Here is a 16,050-nt window from a genome sequence, read left to right as displayed (position 1 = left end):
CCTACCTCCAGTCTCTAGAACTGGGATCGGTAATGTGGGCACTGTCTCTCTCTAATAGCCTGATAGCCTGTTTACACTAAAGGACGATGGATCATCCCTATCTCTCTCTCTCTCTCTCTCGTGTGTGTGTGTGCGTGTCCTACCTCGGTATATTCAACAAACCATAATGTGCAATTATTTTAATAAAATGCCGACAATTTCTTTCTCTTTCATAAAACTTTGTATGTGGGAAGGAATATTTAGTAGAATATTTCAGGATCATTTGAATTCATATAACTGTAACCATGCTGTGACACTGCAGGCAATGTCACTTCATGGTTAAAACAAGGAGAACCTGAATTTCTCTGGCCTCTTTTGACATCAAACTAGGCGAAGTGCTCGAATTTATACGTGATTCGTTTGCATTTGCCAGCATTATAGTTTCTGAGAAATACGCCTTACTTTTTTTTTTTTAACCTATAACCGTTTAGCAGCTCCTTTTACCAGCACACCTGTGGCCTACTTTCCTAGTACAACTTAAAAATAAGAGTATACTGTTGATCGGCAATAAACAACATATGGCAGGCAGCGAGAACACATATTCATACAAAAGTGGTGATAATTAAACTTCAAACTCGGTGGTGAATTATTTATAAAAGTTTAATTATGCAATTAAATTATTGAATACATGTAAAGGGGTGTTTTGTAATGTGAACGTTTTTCTTGCAATAAGTTGCCATGTAATTCTGTGTAATAAAAACATATGAACAAATGATATGATGAAAGACAGAAATTCATACAATAAATTAGGAAACATGAGTAAAAGGAAAATAAATAATAAAGGCAATTTCCGAGGCAGACAAGCTTTGAGCTAGAACAGATCAAAAAGAGTGATTATATCCCTCTTTATCGTGTGCTTTGGCTCAGCTTGGAAGTGCTATTGAGCATATATGCATTCTTCGGATTCTTTGCCAGGGAATGTCAGAGAATGCGAAGAATGCACAAGTTCTATCCTTATGACAGAAAGTAATCATGCAAGGTAGTTGCCAGGAGCGCTGAGTGCGATTCCGTTAAAAATTATAGGTCAAGTTTAGATGTTTGTAAGTAGTGGGACACATTATTTATGTTGGTAAAAATACCGACATAAAGGTATCACCAACTTCCATCTTTTTTTTTTAAAGATGCCTTTCATGATCAGTAATGGCGAAAGTGTTAGAGAATAAGGATATGCAATGTGGCTTTGAAATGAAACACAGCGAAGCAGTCCCCAGTCCATTGCGTTTCTATCCCCCCCAACCGACTTATACCATCCATACTAGGTCTCTTTCTGTGCACGATCTGGAAGGATAAGTAGCAGCAAAATTATTTGTTAGCTTGTCGCGCTGTCATCAGATTCAGTATCCGCTATACTTATCTAATAGTCGGTCTGCTGAACTCAGTGCGTTCTTTACAATGTGTTTGACATGCTCTTGAAAGATCTCGCTAGCAATGCATATAAAAAGAGATATAGAGCAGAAAGAAGAGTGGGGTCACTGTGGAGTGCAATTGATAAGCGTCATTTCAGGAAGGAAAGAAATGCTGGCATTTTTTGCCCCAACTAATTTTAAGTCTGTTAACTCAGTTCTTCTGTCCAGTTTATCGGTTTTGCGGAATAATAATAACAATAATTATAATAATAAAAACGGTGAATAAAAACCTTGCCAGGAAATGTAAAATTTCCTGGCGAAAACTACATACAAGTAAGCAAAGCACGAAGCTGAATGATTTTTAAAAAAATCGAAATGGCGATAATGCAGAATCTGGACAACTTGTAAAAAGATCTCCGATCCTTTTGGATCGGAGATCTTTTTACAAGTTGTCCAGATTCTGCATTATCGCTTTTAAATTTCAATATATCAAACTCACTCACTGTATAAACTACTGTAAAATACACTGTACAAAATAAGACACTGCGGGGAAAAAAAAAAAAAAAAAAACTAGTAAAGCAATATGCCTATATAAAATATAGATTACTGTTAACTACATTAGCGGATGTAACATGGATCTAAGATTTCCTAGTTTTTTATGGAGTGCATGAATTAGATCATAAATAAGCAAGCGAAGTTAAAAAAACACAAACAGTGATTCTGCCTTGACAAAGTTGATCACGATAGATCTCGAGATTTTATTTGAATAAAAGTCTGGGGTCTGCATTTTCGTATAATTAGAATCATAATGATCTTTAACGAAAGGGTGTCACAGGGGCAGTCAGTTTAGATTGGTCTCAGTTTGATTACAATTAATGAAGTTAATTAGTGTGAAGTGGTAATAAGTGTAAAGCACATATATTAGATATTGCTCTCAAATATACGTGTGTGGGGGGATTTTTTTATGTCATTTCAAGCCAGGAAAGGAAAGACAGTGTATATTGCGTGCTTCAGTTCGTGACATGTAGTCATGTAGTTAACGTCGATGGAAAACTCGCACGCAAGTTATTCCGTAAAACTTCGATGCAGCAGCTACGATCGGTTTCACTTATCATCTGAAGGAAGGATTTCTCTCATCGTTATGATCGACAAGCTATGCTAGAGGAATGAGCTAAGTAGTTTCGTTTTGTTACATTCCTTGTTACTGACCATTCTTCGGATATGTTCGTGGAAGCTGCTCTTTCGTTATGTCCGTAACGATAATGTTAGCGTGAGCTGTCATCCCAACATATGAAAAACTGGCAAAAGCTGCAGAAGAACGAGTTCGAAAACACAAGCCACAGAAACTACCATTTTTCCCTTATCATTTTGTAAGGAAATGTATAAATTTCTTAGAAACGTCTAGAATGATGACATCACTTATATGAGTGCTGGAGTAAAATTACTGCACTCATTATTATTATTATTATTATTATTATTATCTGAGACCTCCGGGAAGTCAAGGACTCATCGAGAGAGAGGCTGTAAATTACCCAACCCAGCTATCATACTTTCCCTTAAATTCATTTACACTAGATGCACTCACTATCCCTAAGGGCAAATTATTCCACTCACTCACTGCTCTCTGGGAGAAAAACCTAGCTCTTACCCCTTTCTTGACTGAGAACAACCTTAACTTCCATGGATGCCCCCGTGTTCTCTCCCCACCTTCCATATAACGAAAAATTTCATCATTTGAAATGCTATAACACCCATTCAAAAGTTTATAGACCTCTATCATATCACCCCTCTTTCTCCTGATAACCAGAGTCTGTAATCCACATAAATGTAATCGCAATCTGTCCTCATAATCTAAATCCCATAATCCAGATATAATCTTTGTAACTATTCTTTGCACCCTTTCCACAGCTCCCGGGTTCCCCTCGGAACCCTGGAGACCAAATCTGTGCACAGTAATTCAGGTGTGGTCTTATCAAAGCCTTATAAAGAGGCAAAATTACTTCCTTATCCTTAGATGTCAAGGTTCGCTTCCGCATAGAAATTATCCTCTGAGTTGTATTTGCAACTTTTTCTATGTGACCTTTGAACTTTAAATTCTTATCCATCAATACACCAAGATCCCCTGCCTCTTCAGTTTCTTGTAGCATAACCCCACTAATATAATATGCCACTGGATCTCTAATCACGCCAAAGTGCATAACTTTACACTACTAACATTAAACTGACAGCCATTTTCGTTTGCCCAGATTTGCAGGCTATTCAAATCATTTTGTAATTGCTGAATATCAGTAGCATCCCTGATTGCCCTGCCGATCTTCGCATCATCAGCAAACAATTGCAAATCTGATGATAGACCCTGCTTGAAGTCATTAATGTATAGATTGAACATTAATGGCCCAAGGACTGAACCTTGAAGTACACCACTGGTTACCTTATAAGACAATATAGCTCCGTTTCGCTATGAATTATAAAATGTTTATAGCTATTATTTTATTGTTGTTAATAATGGCAAATAAAAATCAAAATACTGTTGCTGAAGTGAAAAGAAGGAAGACTTGTAAACTTCTTACATTTAGATACTAAGATTAAAATTATTAAATATAGTTACGCTTTAGTGACGAAGCATATTTTAGACCAATATGCCTGTTTATAGAGAATATACTGAGAGAGACGATCTGCCATTCAAAGTTAATTTTTTTCGTTTGCGAAAATTATTCTAATTCGTCATTCGAATAACAGATGTAAATAAATGTTACGTCGGTTATACAGACTGCTTAAAATGTTCTTAAATCACACGTATCTACAATTAAAAAAACAAAAAAAGTAATGATATACACAATACGAGAAATTCGTTTTCTTTATGACGGTGGTTTGGAACTTAACATAATCGTATAACCGGAGTCTGCCTGTACCGTCTTTTATATGTTGCCTATGCTTAAAGATACCACTAACACTGCAGCAATATTTCGAAGTGAATAGTTTAATTCTCTTCAGAGATAAGGTAAAAACTTCGAATGGCGTAATAGCTCGTGTTGAAAGCTATATAATGTGTCAGATACAGCCATTTTAGATATTAAACTCCTAATTTCTCAATAAGAATCCTTAAAGGATTAATCTTAATGGTTCGGTGGAACGCAGAATAAAAACACTAATAAAGGAAGACGATACAGACCATTTAGGCTTTGTTACTGTTGTGTTAATTTATTACCCCAAAACAACTGACATGATGCGAATATAATCGTCATTTTTGTTTATGCATCAGGCCCAATGAAGGAAGACGATACTGACTATTTAGCCGTATAGCCGAGTAACTTTTGATGAGGAATAGTCCACTACGTATAAGTCAATGTGCGTAAAATGTACTTTATAGCATGAAATTTAATCATATCATTAATATATGATTAATATTTCAACTACTAAACTGTGATTGACTTTTGAATTACTTTTGCCCGTATTATTCAATTTTAGAAATTAATAAGAAAAAGCTGGTTTTATTAAAAGCACTATAACATTCAAAAAATAAAAAAAATATAATAAAATAAGGAATTCCATCATGTGTTATCTTGACAAGTGTGATATACAGATGCGACTTGCACAAGATATTTTATCTCGCAAGTAGTAAAACACTCACTACTTCCCAATAAATTTCAGAACCAAGTTCAAGAACCTAAGGAATTGTCTTTTGCTTCACTGAAAAAAAAAAAGTTTTATATTACATAATTTTCTAATAATAAGCATTCTTTATGAATCATGCAATTATCTATTTACACTTTCTGAGTCTTTCTTTAGTCTTCTGTATATAGGTGAATATATCAGAATGTATTACAAATGCTCATATCTTCTTAACAGTTGTATCCTATTAAGTCATTTTAGTAATAACGAATGGAATTTATTAAAGTTAATGTGCATGCAAATGCAACTAGACATCTCCCAACATCTGTAATTGCTTCAAATGAAGCTGACTCAGTTCACGCATACTTTAAGTTACTGCCATAATAAACACAATCTAGAGAAATGCGAGTAGTTATAAACCTGTACTTTGAAAGACCCTAGGACTTAACCAGAAAGATCAAAATTATAAGTAAAATTAAAATGTACTAGTCAACTCCCATAGCGTAGTCGGTAGCGATGACGCTCACTGAATGGAAAGGCCTGAATTCGAATCCTCTCTAAAACGCGAAGAACCTTTATAAGGGATTTTTCAACTGAAATGAGTTAATCAGTCTCATGCAGAATTGTCAGAATTCTCCCACCGCTTCAAAAAACTCAGTTTTTGCCTCCTACTAAACTGACAAAAGGGCCTACAACACATGCACATTAAGAGACATACCAGACTATGTAAATAAAATTAACCGCCTCGCATTAATTAGTATCTGAGACTTAAGTTTATTTGGTCCTGAGGAGCCATTAAGCATAATGTTAATAAAAAGCAGAAATGATCAACTAGCTATTTAATCAAATTCTCTTGCTTCCGATTTTATTGATGATAATTTCTAGATTCACCAACCGGTGGCTTTGCGAGGTTCGAGAGTAAACTAAATTTTTTATAAGAATTATTTTCATAAGAATTATGTTGCAAAAGCATGCAGATCAAAACTACAGAAAAATATTGTGGATAATGTTAACAATGCGAATTAAATAAATAGGCATTAATAAAAAAAAAAAAAGAAAAAAAGAAATATATGAAAGGAACAGGATTTTTTTTAAAAAAACCCAAATCATTGATACCAGTCATTTATCTTTTAACAGTAACTAGGTTAGCAAGTCAATAATAAACTTTCAGAGTGATTTCTTAATAAAAGGAATGCATATGACTTAACCAAGGAGTTAGTTTAAAAACAGAATTATTGATTGGCGTTTCAGTGAAAAGCCAATTAAATTAGTCTTACTTTTCAGATGACTAATTAGTATTTAAAAAATGTATGTAATTATTGTTTTCGATATTAAAAAAATTAAGAAAATGCAGGGTAAAAAATATATACAGGAATATTAAAAAAGAAAGTAAACAGTATTCCAGAAGACAACTACTAGAAGAACAGAATGGATTCCGAAAAGACCGATCTTGCAAAGACTCAATTTTAACTCTAAAAATATTAATTGAAATGTAACAGAATATATATATATATATATATATATATATATATATATATATATATATATATATATATATATATATATATATATATATATATATATATATATATATATATATATATATATATATATACACACTAGGGGGTGTCGCCCCCTGGCGCCCAACTCCCCGAGTTTCAAAACACTGAACAGGGGACTCTGCTCCCCCCCCCCCCTGGCGCCTACGGGGCCTACTCCAAGTTGGTAGGTCGGTTCTCCTTGAATTCTAATGACTCGAATTTTGAAGACTCGACACTCAGGTAGCCCCTTAGTGTCGAGTCTTCAAAAGGGAAACTCCGCCCCTCTTTTGAACAAATTTTACTGTGGTATATGCGTGATTCTATAGTTATGAATACTCCACAGGTTCTCATTTTACATGCAAATTGTATTAGCTACATCAGAAGATAATTTACAGAAATCAGTGAAATCATTAAATGAAATTCCAGAACAATATAATATGAGATTATCGAAAATAAAGATAAATATAATGGCTTTCAAAGGAGAAAACCCAATAAGAAGTGAGTGATGGATAAAAAAAAAATATTAGAAGTACATACTTTAAAATCACTGGGATGTGACTTAACCAATTAACTACTATATAAGTAAACATAAACAAACGTAATTAGATCATCTAAATTGAATGGACAAACCAGACTGCTAAAAATACAATGTGGATATAAAATAAAAGGAAAAAGACGAACTGAAAGACCAAGAAAGTGATGGCATGAGATAGGAAAAGGCCACTTGGCCTAAACTCCACAACTGGAGAAGATATATGTAGGTCGATGAAAGGGTCTGCGGTCTAGGAGTGGGCTACGTGGTTTTCATGGTAAGGCTCGAGAGAATTTTATTAGTAAATAAATTATTTCCACCTTAATTTGTAAATGTTCAGATACAGTTTAGAATACAACATTTAAAAAATTCCATTAATTAAAAAAAGCTATTTTACATAACTCGTTTAATTTCGATATATTAATATGCATATTATTATATATTATATTGCCATATGTTGTATATCTCAACACGATTTTATTATCGCTTGGACCCAAACATGTTTACTGATGTCCGAAAGAAAGCAATGTCATTCTTCGCTTAATTCGTTGAATACTTTAACTTGAATAAGCAACTAAATACTTTACACGTGTCACTTTTTAGTATAATTCACAACGTATGCCATTCCTTTCCTAGTTTTACTCTTAACTTTTCATTGAAAAATATTATTAAGACCCAGTATGTTATGCCAACTACTCTACAAAGGGGGCACTTAGGGGGCAGCATGTGAAGGCTAGCTTCCGGTAGTAAAATATGATCTATAGGTAAAGGGGTTATTGGTTGGCTCCGGAAAAGTTTGAGAGAAATACTGCATTAGAAGATCGAATGTAATCAAATAAATAAATCTGACAAAGAACAAACCATTTGAAAGAACGTTGATAGGAAACTTGTTGTGAATTACTAATTGGGTGGGACTAACATAATACCAGGAACAACTGTTGTGAATATACACAATAAAACAATAGCCAGATGATAATGAAGAAAAGGGCCATTTCTGGATGATAATGAACATAGTGATCCAGAGAAAGATGAGATTGGAGGGACATGCACTGAAAGGTTCAGTAGGACAGAGGATACTAACTGTTTTAGAAGGAAAAATTATGGGAAAAGGATCAAGAAGCAAAAAATGAAGGACATGGTTTGAAGATATAAGATCACGGACAGGATCACATGGTTATGCAGAAAAAAAAAAAAAAGGAAAGCCACCAACAGAGGGAACTGGAAGGGCATGGTGCTGCACCATCTCACTGAGGAAGCTACATGAAGAAGAAGAATGAACATAAAGTTATTTGCGGGACCTGCTTGTTTTTCTAAAAAAATACTCCTGTAATATTTTTACTATATACGAACTCAAAAAATACTTATCTCTAGTAATAATTCTCTCTTTTTTAAATACTTATTTTGTTAATATTTTACTTTACTTTTACATTTCAAATTTTTAATTTTTATTATAAAAATATAGACAGATTGGTTTATTTTTGTATTGTTCAACTGATAATTCACTTTTTTTTTTTTAATTAATTTTAATTCCAACACCACTGGCGTCTGTTACGTTGGCGGTAACACATCACTCGATCTAACAAGTTAATAAGAAGATGAAACAAAATAGAGAAAATTTGTTCCAGTATATATGACAATTTTAAAACAAGCAATATAGAGAATAATACAGTATAATTCTGTGGACAGCTTCCTAACGGGTGGTCAGCCAAGCACTTTACCCTAGAAGCATAACAGAATACCAAACATTACAAAAAAAAAAAGTTTAACTTTTCTTAAAGAATACGGAAACTCGAATTTAATCATTTTAAATCCTGAATACCCAAATATTGTCAATTTCAACTTTCCTTTAAAATCGACTTTGGCTACTCCCCCCCGCCAACCATTCACAGATTCAGCTTCAAGTAGAAAGTTCACAGAAAGTGCACTTGTGATTTCGACTACGTCGCCATCACGTCCCATTTCTGAATTACCTCTCTGAGTATCAGTGTAAACTGTATTTGAAGTTTTACTGAATGCTATTATTACATTACAGGAAACTCTGCAGAAGAACTTTAACAAATGATCTATGTATTAAATGCAGAAAATAAAAAGAAAGTAGTAAATATAAAAAAAAAAGACAAAAGTAATGTAAAATAAATATATCATCAAAAAATGTCAGTACAAATGGAACACTAAGAAATTGATATAGTATCCTATGTTTGTTTACCTAGCACAAAATATCACAGTAGAGGGAGACTGTGAAGAAGAAGAAATCATACGTAGGATTCAACTTGGTTGGATAGCCTTTAGAAAACACCGTGAAGTACTCAAAGGAAACATTTCAATCTGTCTTAAAAGAAAAATATTCGACAGTTGTATAGTTTCGGTCGTGACATATGGAAGTGAAACGTGGAGTTTGATTAAAAGACCAACAAGTTGAGGATTACCCAGAAGAAAATGGAAAGATCATTCCTTGGTATTACCATTCTAGATAGAAAGCGGAGTTCTTGGATCAGAGCTCAAACTAGGGTGAGAGACAGACATTAAAAGATTCAAATGGCAATGGGCAGGATATATTGCAAGAAGTGACATTCAAAAATGGACAAAGTTGATATCAGAATGGTATTCCAGAGATGAAAAGAGGCTACAGGAAGACCAAAGAGATGGTGGGAGGATGATATTAAAGAGATGCTGGAACTCAGTGGCATAGAAAGGCTCAAAATAGAACTGAATGGAGGACTTTAGGAGAGGTTGATGATGATGCTTACATTTCCTCTTATTTTTTAATATGCTTATATAAATTTCAGAACTTTGAAAATACTAAAACTGCATTTTGGTGCAGAGTTAATTACAGTAATCAGTGGATAACAGCAAAATGAGAGGGGGGGGGGTTAATAGCGAACTCGCTGCTTGGAATCGGAGTGATCCCAAATCCATTACCTGCACCGCACTGTTACAATCTGATGTGATCTATCTCTTTACTCAAAATTATAACGTGCGAAATAAACACAGGAAAAAACCTACATGTCTATTTATCTAGGATATCATTTATTTCATATGATTTTATATCATACAAGACATCGTTATTGTTTTATTGAAAATCAAATTATACACCGTTAATTTGTTTTATTTTGAAATCATTGGATGTAGCTACTATCGAAATACGTCAAGAACGCATGAAATTATTAATACTATATATTAAATCGAGTTACTTGATATACAGTATATGTTTGTTCATCTTTGTTCCCCTTATTCGTTTTAAATTATTATGTTTCAGTGTTATTACTGCATAGCTTAAAAATAAATATTTCATCTCCAATCTTCTATATAAATGTAAAAAATAAATTATTATATTAAAAAGGTTTTAGTATTAAATATTTCTATTCTGTTGATTAAGTTGGTTAGATAACAGGTCTGAAATGAAGCAAACAATAATTCTACATTAGAAATACAATATTTCTTTAGACCAAATCCTGCATAAATATCTAGCAATGTATTGCAAATTCTCCCCTATCTTTCAAAAATATTTTTTCTCTTTTTTGAAGATTATTATTTTTTACTCTAGCATTATTCATAAGTTGGTTCAGGATAACGCCAAAAATGCCAAGTAGTCTTCACTAGCAAAAAAATAAACTAAAATAAATAAAATAATAAAATAAAATGGAAAATACTACCTAAAGGGATCAAAAGTTATGCATCACAATAATACACTGCCACACTAGTTCTTTACATTTATATGAACTCTCTGACAATACTGACGAGGTAAACACAAAAATATAAATGGAATCAAGAAACACACCAATAAACAGAAATGAGTTCTTTCCATTTTAATAAAATTTAATTCTACATGTTCTGAATGCATTCCATATATGGTATGAAATCATTAATAAGTTACAGTATTATTACAGCTAAGATTCAATCATTTTTATGGGGGGGGGGGAAATCTCTCCATAAAAATCAAAACGGTATTAAGGAAAATTTTATTAATAATATAACCAAAAAGTTTGGTTTAATAATGTCATTAACTTATATTTTGTCCTCTTAATGAACTGCATTTTTAGCAATAGAAAAACACATTAAGAAAGATCCTTACCAATCCCGCTCAGATTTTAAAAAGATAATTCAATTTGCAGCAGATGAATGGTATAAAAATTACAACGAATAGTTTTGTTGATGTAGTCAGCATAAGGTAATGTCCTAACCCCAATGGCTTATAATATCAAACGTCATTGATATAAATAAAATCCTCCAACAAGAGTTTTATACTTCCATGGCGTTGTCATCTCTCTTGTCCAGAGACATGTACTGGAATTTATTGCGAATAGACTGTGAACTGTTCAAAACAAAGCCTTGTACAGCTTCTCTATATCGAATCAGAAGCACCATCAACAACACAATAAGAACAGTGCAAATTAAAATTAACACCACATACGACGCTGTGACATGGTCATCAAATGTATTCACCAGTGGGCATTCCAAATTCTGCAGTGGAACAGCAAACAATAGTTTTCCTGCGTTTTCAGCAGGGAATCCACTAGAGCAATGGAAAGTGTCTCGTAGAATCACTTCAGTTTTAGTGTTCATCAACCACCGATACATATCTATCATATTACAGTCACACTGAAAAGGGTTTGATGTTATGTTAAGCTCAAGTCCCGGTACGCGTTCCAGTCGTTGCAGCGTATGATTCTGTAGGAAAGGTATATAATTTTTGGAGAGGTCTAACTTACTTAAATGTGATAAGCACGAGACATTCATATCTACGTCCGTGAGGTTGTTGTTGGCTAAACGTAATTCTTCCAGAGCCGGCAAAGAACAGAAAATATTCTCATCAAAGAACGTAACTATCTCGTTTTCTGAGAGATCTAAAATTTGCAGATGTTTTAAAGAACTTTCTTTAAATACATCGAGTAAATTTTCGACATAAGAGGAAGAATGAAGTTTTTCTGTAAAGACATTTTTAAGATGCAGTTCTTCTAAGTTTACAAAGTTGCTGAACATACGAGGATGATTATCTTTACTTACGATGTACAGATCGTTATCATTCAATATTAGTTTTTTCACGTTGGCCACATTGTGAAAAGTCTTTCCTTTAATGGTCTGAATATGGTTATTCGACAAATCTATTGTGTGCAATTTGCCATAGTTACCATCCTTTCCCAATATGTTTAAAGGTAAGTCTTTTATATCGTTTCCCGTAAAAATAAGCACTTCCGTTTCGAGAGGAAGTTCTTTTAACATTCCAGCATCTTCGAATCCAGCATCAGCGCAATTAGTAACATAAGTTGGTATCGAAGACGGTCCGTATGGCACAATTCCACACTTACACAATCCACCGAATTTTGCGGGACATCCTGTATCCCCGGAAAAGGCAACAAGATTCTGAACTTGACAGAGTGTAACACACAGGCGAAAGAGAAATGCGCACCACTCGAACGAAACGGCACGTGCACGCTTCGGAGAGCAATTCGAACTATGGCCATATTGGCCGGAATAAAACTTTCGCAACATATTGCCAAGAAAGGTCACGAAATAATGAAAGCTACTCATTTGTAACCATCAAACCAAGTTTGAAAACAAAACGCAAACACAAACACATCTCAGTATAAAACTATAAAACGAAAACTATAAAATAAAATGCTTTATTTCACGCACAGAATTCCTCTTCGGCTTGCACAAGGGACACTAAGACATTGAACCGGCACACAGGCTGAACAGAAATGAGACTGGTCGCTACGAATGGCACAAACCTGTTTTGCGTCTCCGTGAATGGGCCCGTTAAAAGCGGCTAGTGCAGGGAGTCCGTTTTGCCCCTCCCAGACATACCTCTACAGGAAGCAGTGGTTCCGGAGGGACAGTTAACAAAGCAGTAAGGCGAGAACACCTTTTAAAGGCACCTGACTCATAAATGTAATACGTTGGTTGTCTAGGTCAGCACAGGCAGTTGGGTTAGACCAGGTGCTGAATAGTTGCCTAGGTAACCATGATATGCCATGGTGAATATATTCACGATTTCGTTAGTTGCGAGAATAGATATTCTAAAATAACATCGCATAAATAAAAACACCTGGTTTCGTCGGAATTACACGCCTGCAAAAAATGTCTCGTTTTCTTTAACTTGTTTCTAATTTCTATTCGTTTCTGTTAAAATGCCATAATTAAATTTAAAAACTTAAAAGTTTTTAAATTAAAAGTTTAATAAATTAAAATTTAAAATTAGAAAAACTTAGACGTACCTATATGTTTTTCATCCCTATAATCGCTACATTCTTATAAATAGTTTAAGCCACATCCACTGAAACCATGACATTTTTTTCGTTTTATAGAGATTCTACTCTACAAAGGAATCACATATTTTTCGTAGTAAAGACTTTTCTCTTTAATATAATGCAATTTTTTAAATCTTTTCGATAATCCAATTCTTTAATTACATTAGCTTTTTAATAACTATAGTCAGATTGCTACTTTTTATTTTTAAAAATATTCTTATTTTTCTAATTGAAATGGTCTCAGTTTGATTCGTAATAGTTTTTCTCCTTTGAAACGTGTATTATTTCATTATATTTATCAAGAAAATCTGGCAGTGGTTGCGATATCATGGCACAGACATATTCAGACAAAATTTCGAGCAAAATACACCAAAAACAAGACAGAGTATCACTCTCGTGCCCCCCCCCCCCCCCACACACACACTTACACACCTTCAGCAGAAGAAGAATTTTACTTTCGTAGACGAAGGTCAGCAGACTACTTGACCTTCGTAGTACAGACGCCGCCGCTGCGTCTTTAGGCATTTTTAAAAATTAAAAATGCCTAAAGAACATTCTTTATATCTACTGACTGTAGATATAAAGAATGGTAGGTAAATCAGGTAATGTTTTAAGGAAAATGACGTTACGATCTTTGGATGAGTCCTAGTATGAAAGAAATAAAGGTATTATTTGGTATAATTTACGCACACCCACAAAATAAGCAATCGCATAATATTTACTAGGACAATTGTCTGAAAACAGCTGATTTATATCCTGGCGTCATTAGAAAAGTCTTAATTAATCTGGTTATCATGTCACCGGATAATAATGTAACATTGATACACCTTGCGTCATTCATTCATTACCATAGCGATTGTACTCTTGACTAAAATACCGTAAAATTTAAATATTGGTAAAATTTGAAAACAAATTTGAATAAAGATTTCAAATAAAAAGTTCATCACAATCCATCAAACCAAAATTATTAACATGTGCAGTTGTGGTTGTTTACTACAGTTAATAGGTGCTGGACCCGATTATTTGCTATCCATAAAAACTGAAACTTAAAAGGATATGAAAAGAAAACTAAAACTTAAAATATATCAAATATCTTAACAATGCACGTAGTGATAAATTAAAATTTTATTAAATAACTAAGCTTATTTGCAAATTATTGACCATTAAAAATTTCTAAATGTCATACGACATTGTAATGAATATGCTAATACGAGGTATCATTGTACATCCCAATTAAAGCACTGAAGTATTGTATATAACGTCACTTATGCCTATTAATTATGCCTTCAGACTGATTTATTTTTAAACCATGCCACTTCTGTATGAGGATATTACTCGGTACAGATTAAAAAAAAAACACTTCTTGTAGTTTTCTCCACTTGTCAGCAGCAGCTGCCTGTTCTTAGATTCCAGTTTGTATGATTCTTCCATTCTTCATCCTGCAACACAATGGCCCCTTTTCACGTATCCCTTGGTCTTCCTCTTTTTCTCCTTCCAGTGGGTGATCAGTTCATAATTCTCAATGGCCGTCGTCCTTTCATTCTCTGGAGATGCCCGTACCATTTCAAAGCATGTACCTCTATCCTCTTCATAACAGGCTGTTCAACTTTCATCTCTGTTCGAATGTATGCAATCCTCTGACGATCAATACTGGTGACTCTCATACATCATCTGAAGTAATCCATTTCCGCAATTTATTTCTTTTAGCTGTTAGGCAGCGTTCAACACACATCCATAGATCATTATACTCTCTATAATCACATGATAGAGCATTCTTAATTTTCCTTAAGACCTTATGATCCCATTCATGATTCTAATAGCCGCTCGTGCCTGTCCTGTTCGAATGCTCTGTCCACTTCACACTGACCAGACATATCCATCATCATGGGGCCAAGATATTTGAAGGCATCCACTGATTTTATGGCTTCCAGTTCTAATTCAAGATCTGTTGCACTATTACATCCAACTACCAGGTACTTGATTTTTAACGAATTAACTTTCACGCCAAATGTTTATATGTATCGAACAGTTTTTTTTTTTTTTTTTCATCTGGTATTCTACATACTCCTTGTCCTGTGCGAAAATCACAGAAAAGAAGAGAATATAGAACTTATTCTCCTATGGGTACACTCATTCCGGCACTGCCTGTTCCAATCCCCCAAGGCTTTATTCAAATAGATCTTTGACAACGTTCGCAACAAACACCATCCCTGCTTTAGCCCCTTGCTAGTAATAAATTCCTCTGAAAGTTTGTTACTAATCTTTATAGCAGGCTTAAATCCCTGGTTTATCCTCTGCACCATCTCTACTGTTCCTTCGTCTGTTCCTGTTCTCTTCAATACCTGCTACATTGTCTTTCTTGAGACAGTATCATAAGATTTTTCCAGATCTACAAAAATCAAATGGAGTTCCTTATTCTTAGCAACTATTGTTTTGGGATAATTGTCGGAAAGAAAATATGACCCATGTATGATCTTCCTGCTGTAAAACCAGATCGTTCCTCCGATATTACTGGGGTTGTCTTAAAGTCAACTCTGTCCCTCGTAATTCGACTAATTCTGTTAATCGAACGCATGATGCTTATTCCTCTATAATTTTAGGTTCTTTCTTATTAGCCTTTGTACGGATGGATGATATATATGACAAGTTCCACTCACAAGGGAATCCTCACCTGCATTTACTTTGTTGAATATCATTGTCAGGACCTGTAATATTTTACTATCACCATACTT

General features: G+C 34.1%; 2 protein-coding genes across 2 annotated transcripts in view; one reads left to right on the top strand and one right to left on the bottom strand.

Moving 5' to 3' along the window:
* The window catches only part of LOC150096202 (uncharacterized), an 881,296-nt gene that overhangs the window by 42,374 nt on the left and 822,872 nt on the right, over positions 1-16,050 (top strand). The window lies entirely within an intron of this gene.
* LOC150096205 (trophoblast glycoprotein-like) lies at positions 10,935-12,789 on the bottom strand. Its single transcript, XM_090409405.1, has one exon. The coding sequence runs from the start codon at positions 12,597-12,599 to the stop codon at positions 11,310-11,312; it is 1,290 nt and encodes a 429-aa protein (XP_090265531.1). The 5' UTR covers positions 12,600-12,789; the 3' UTR covers positions 10,935-11,309.

Source organism: Typopeltis vanoorti, chromosome 19 (genome assembly GCF_054136105.1).
Source record: "Typopeltis vanoorti isolate ZY-2024b chromosome 19, IOZ_Tvanoo_1.0, whole genome shotgun sequence".
NCBI lineage: Eukaryota > Metazoa > Arthropoda > Arachnida > Uropygi > Thelyphonidae > Typopeltis > Typopeltis vanoorti.
Note: the sequence above shows the minus strand (reverse complement) of the source record. Positions and strands in the feature narration are given on the sequence as shown.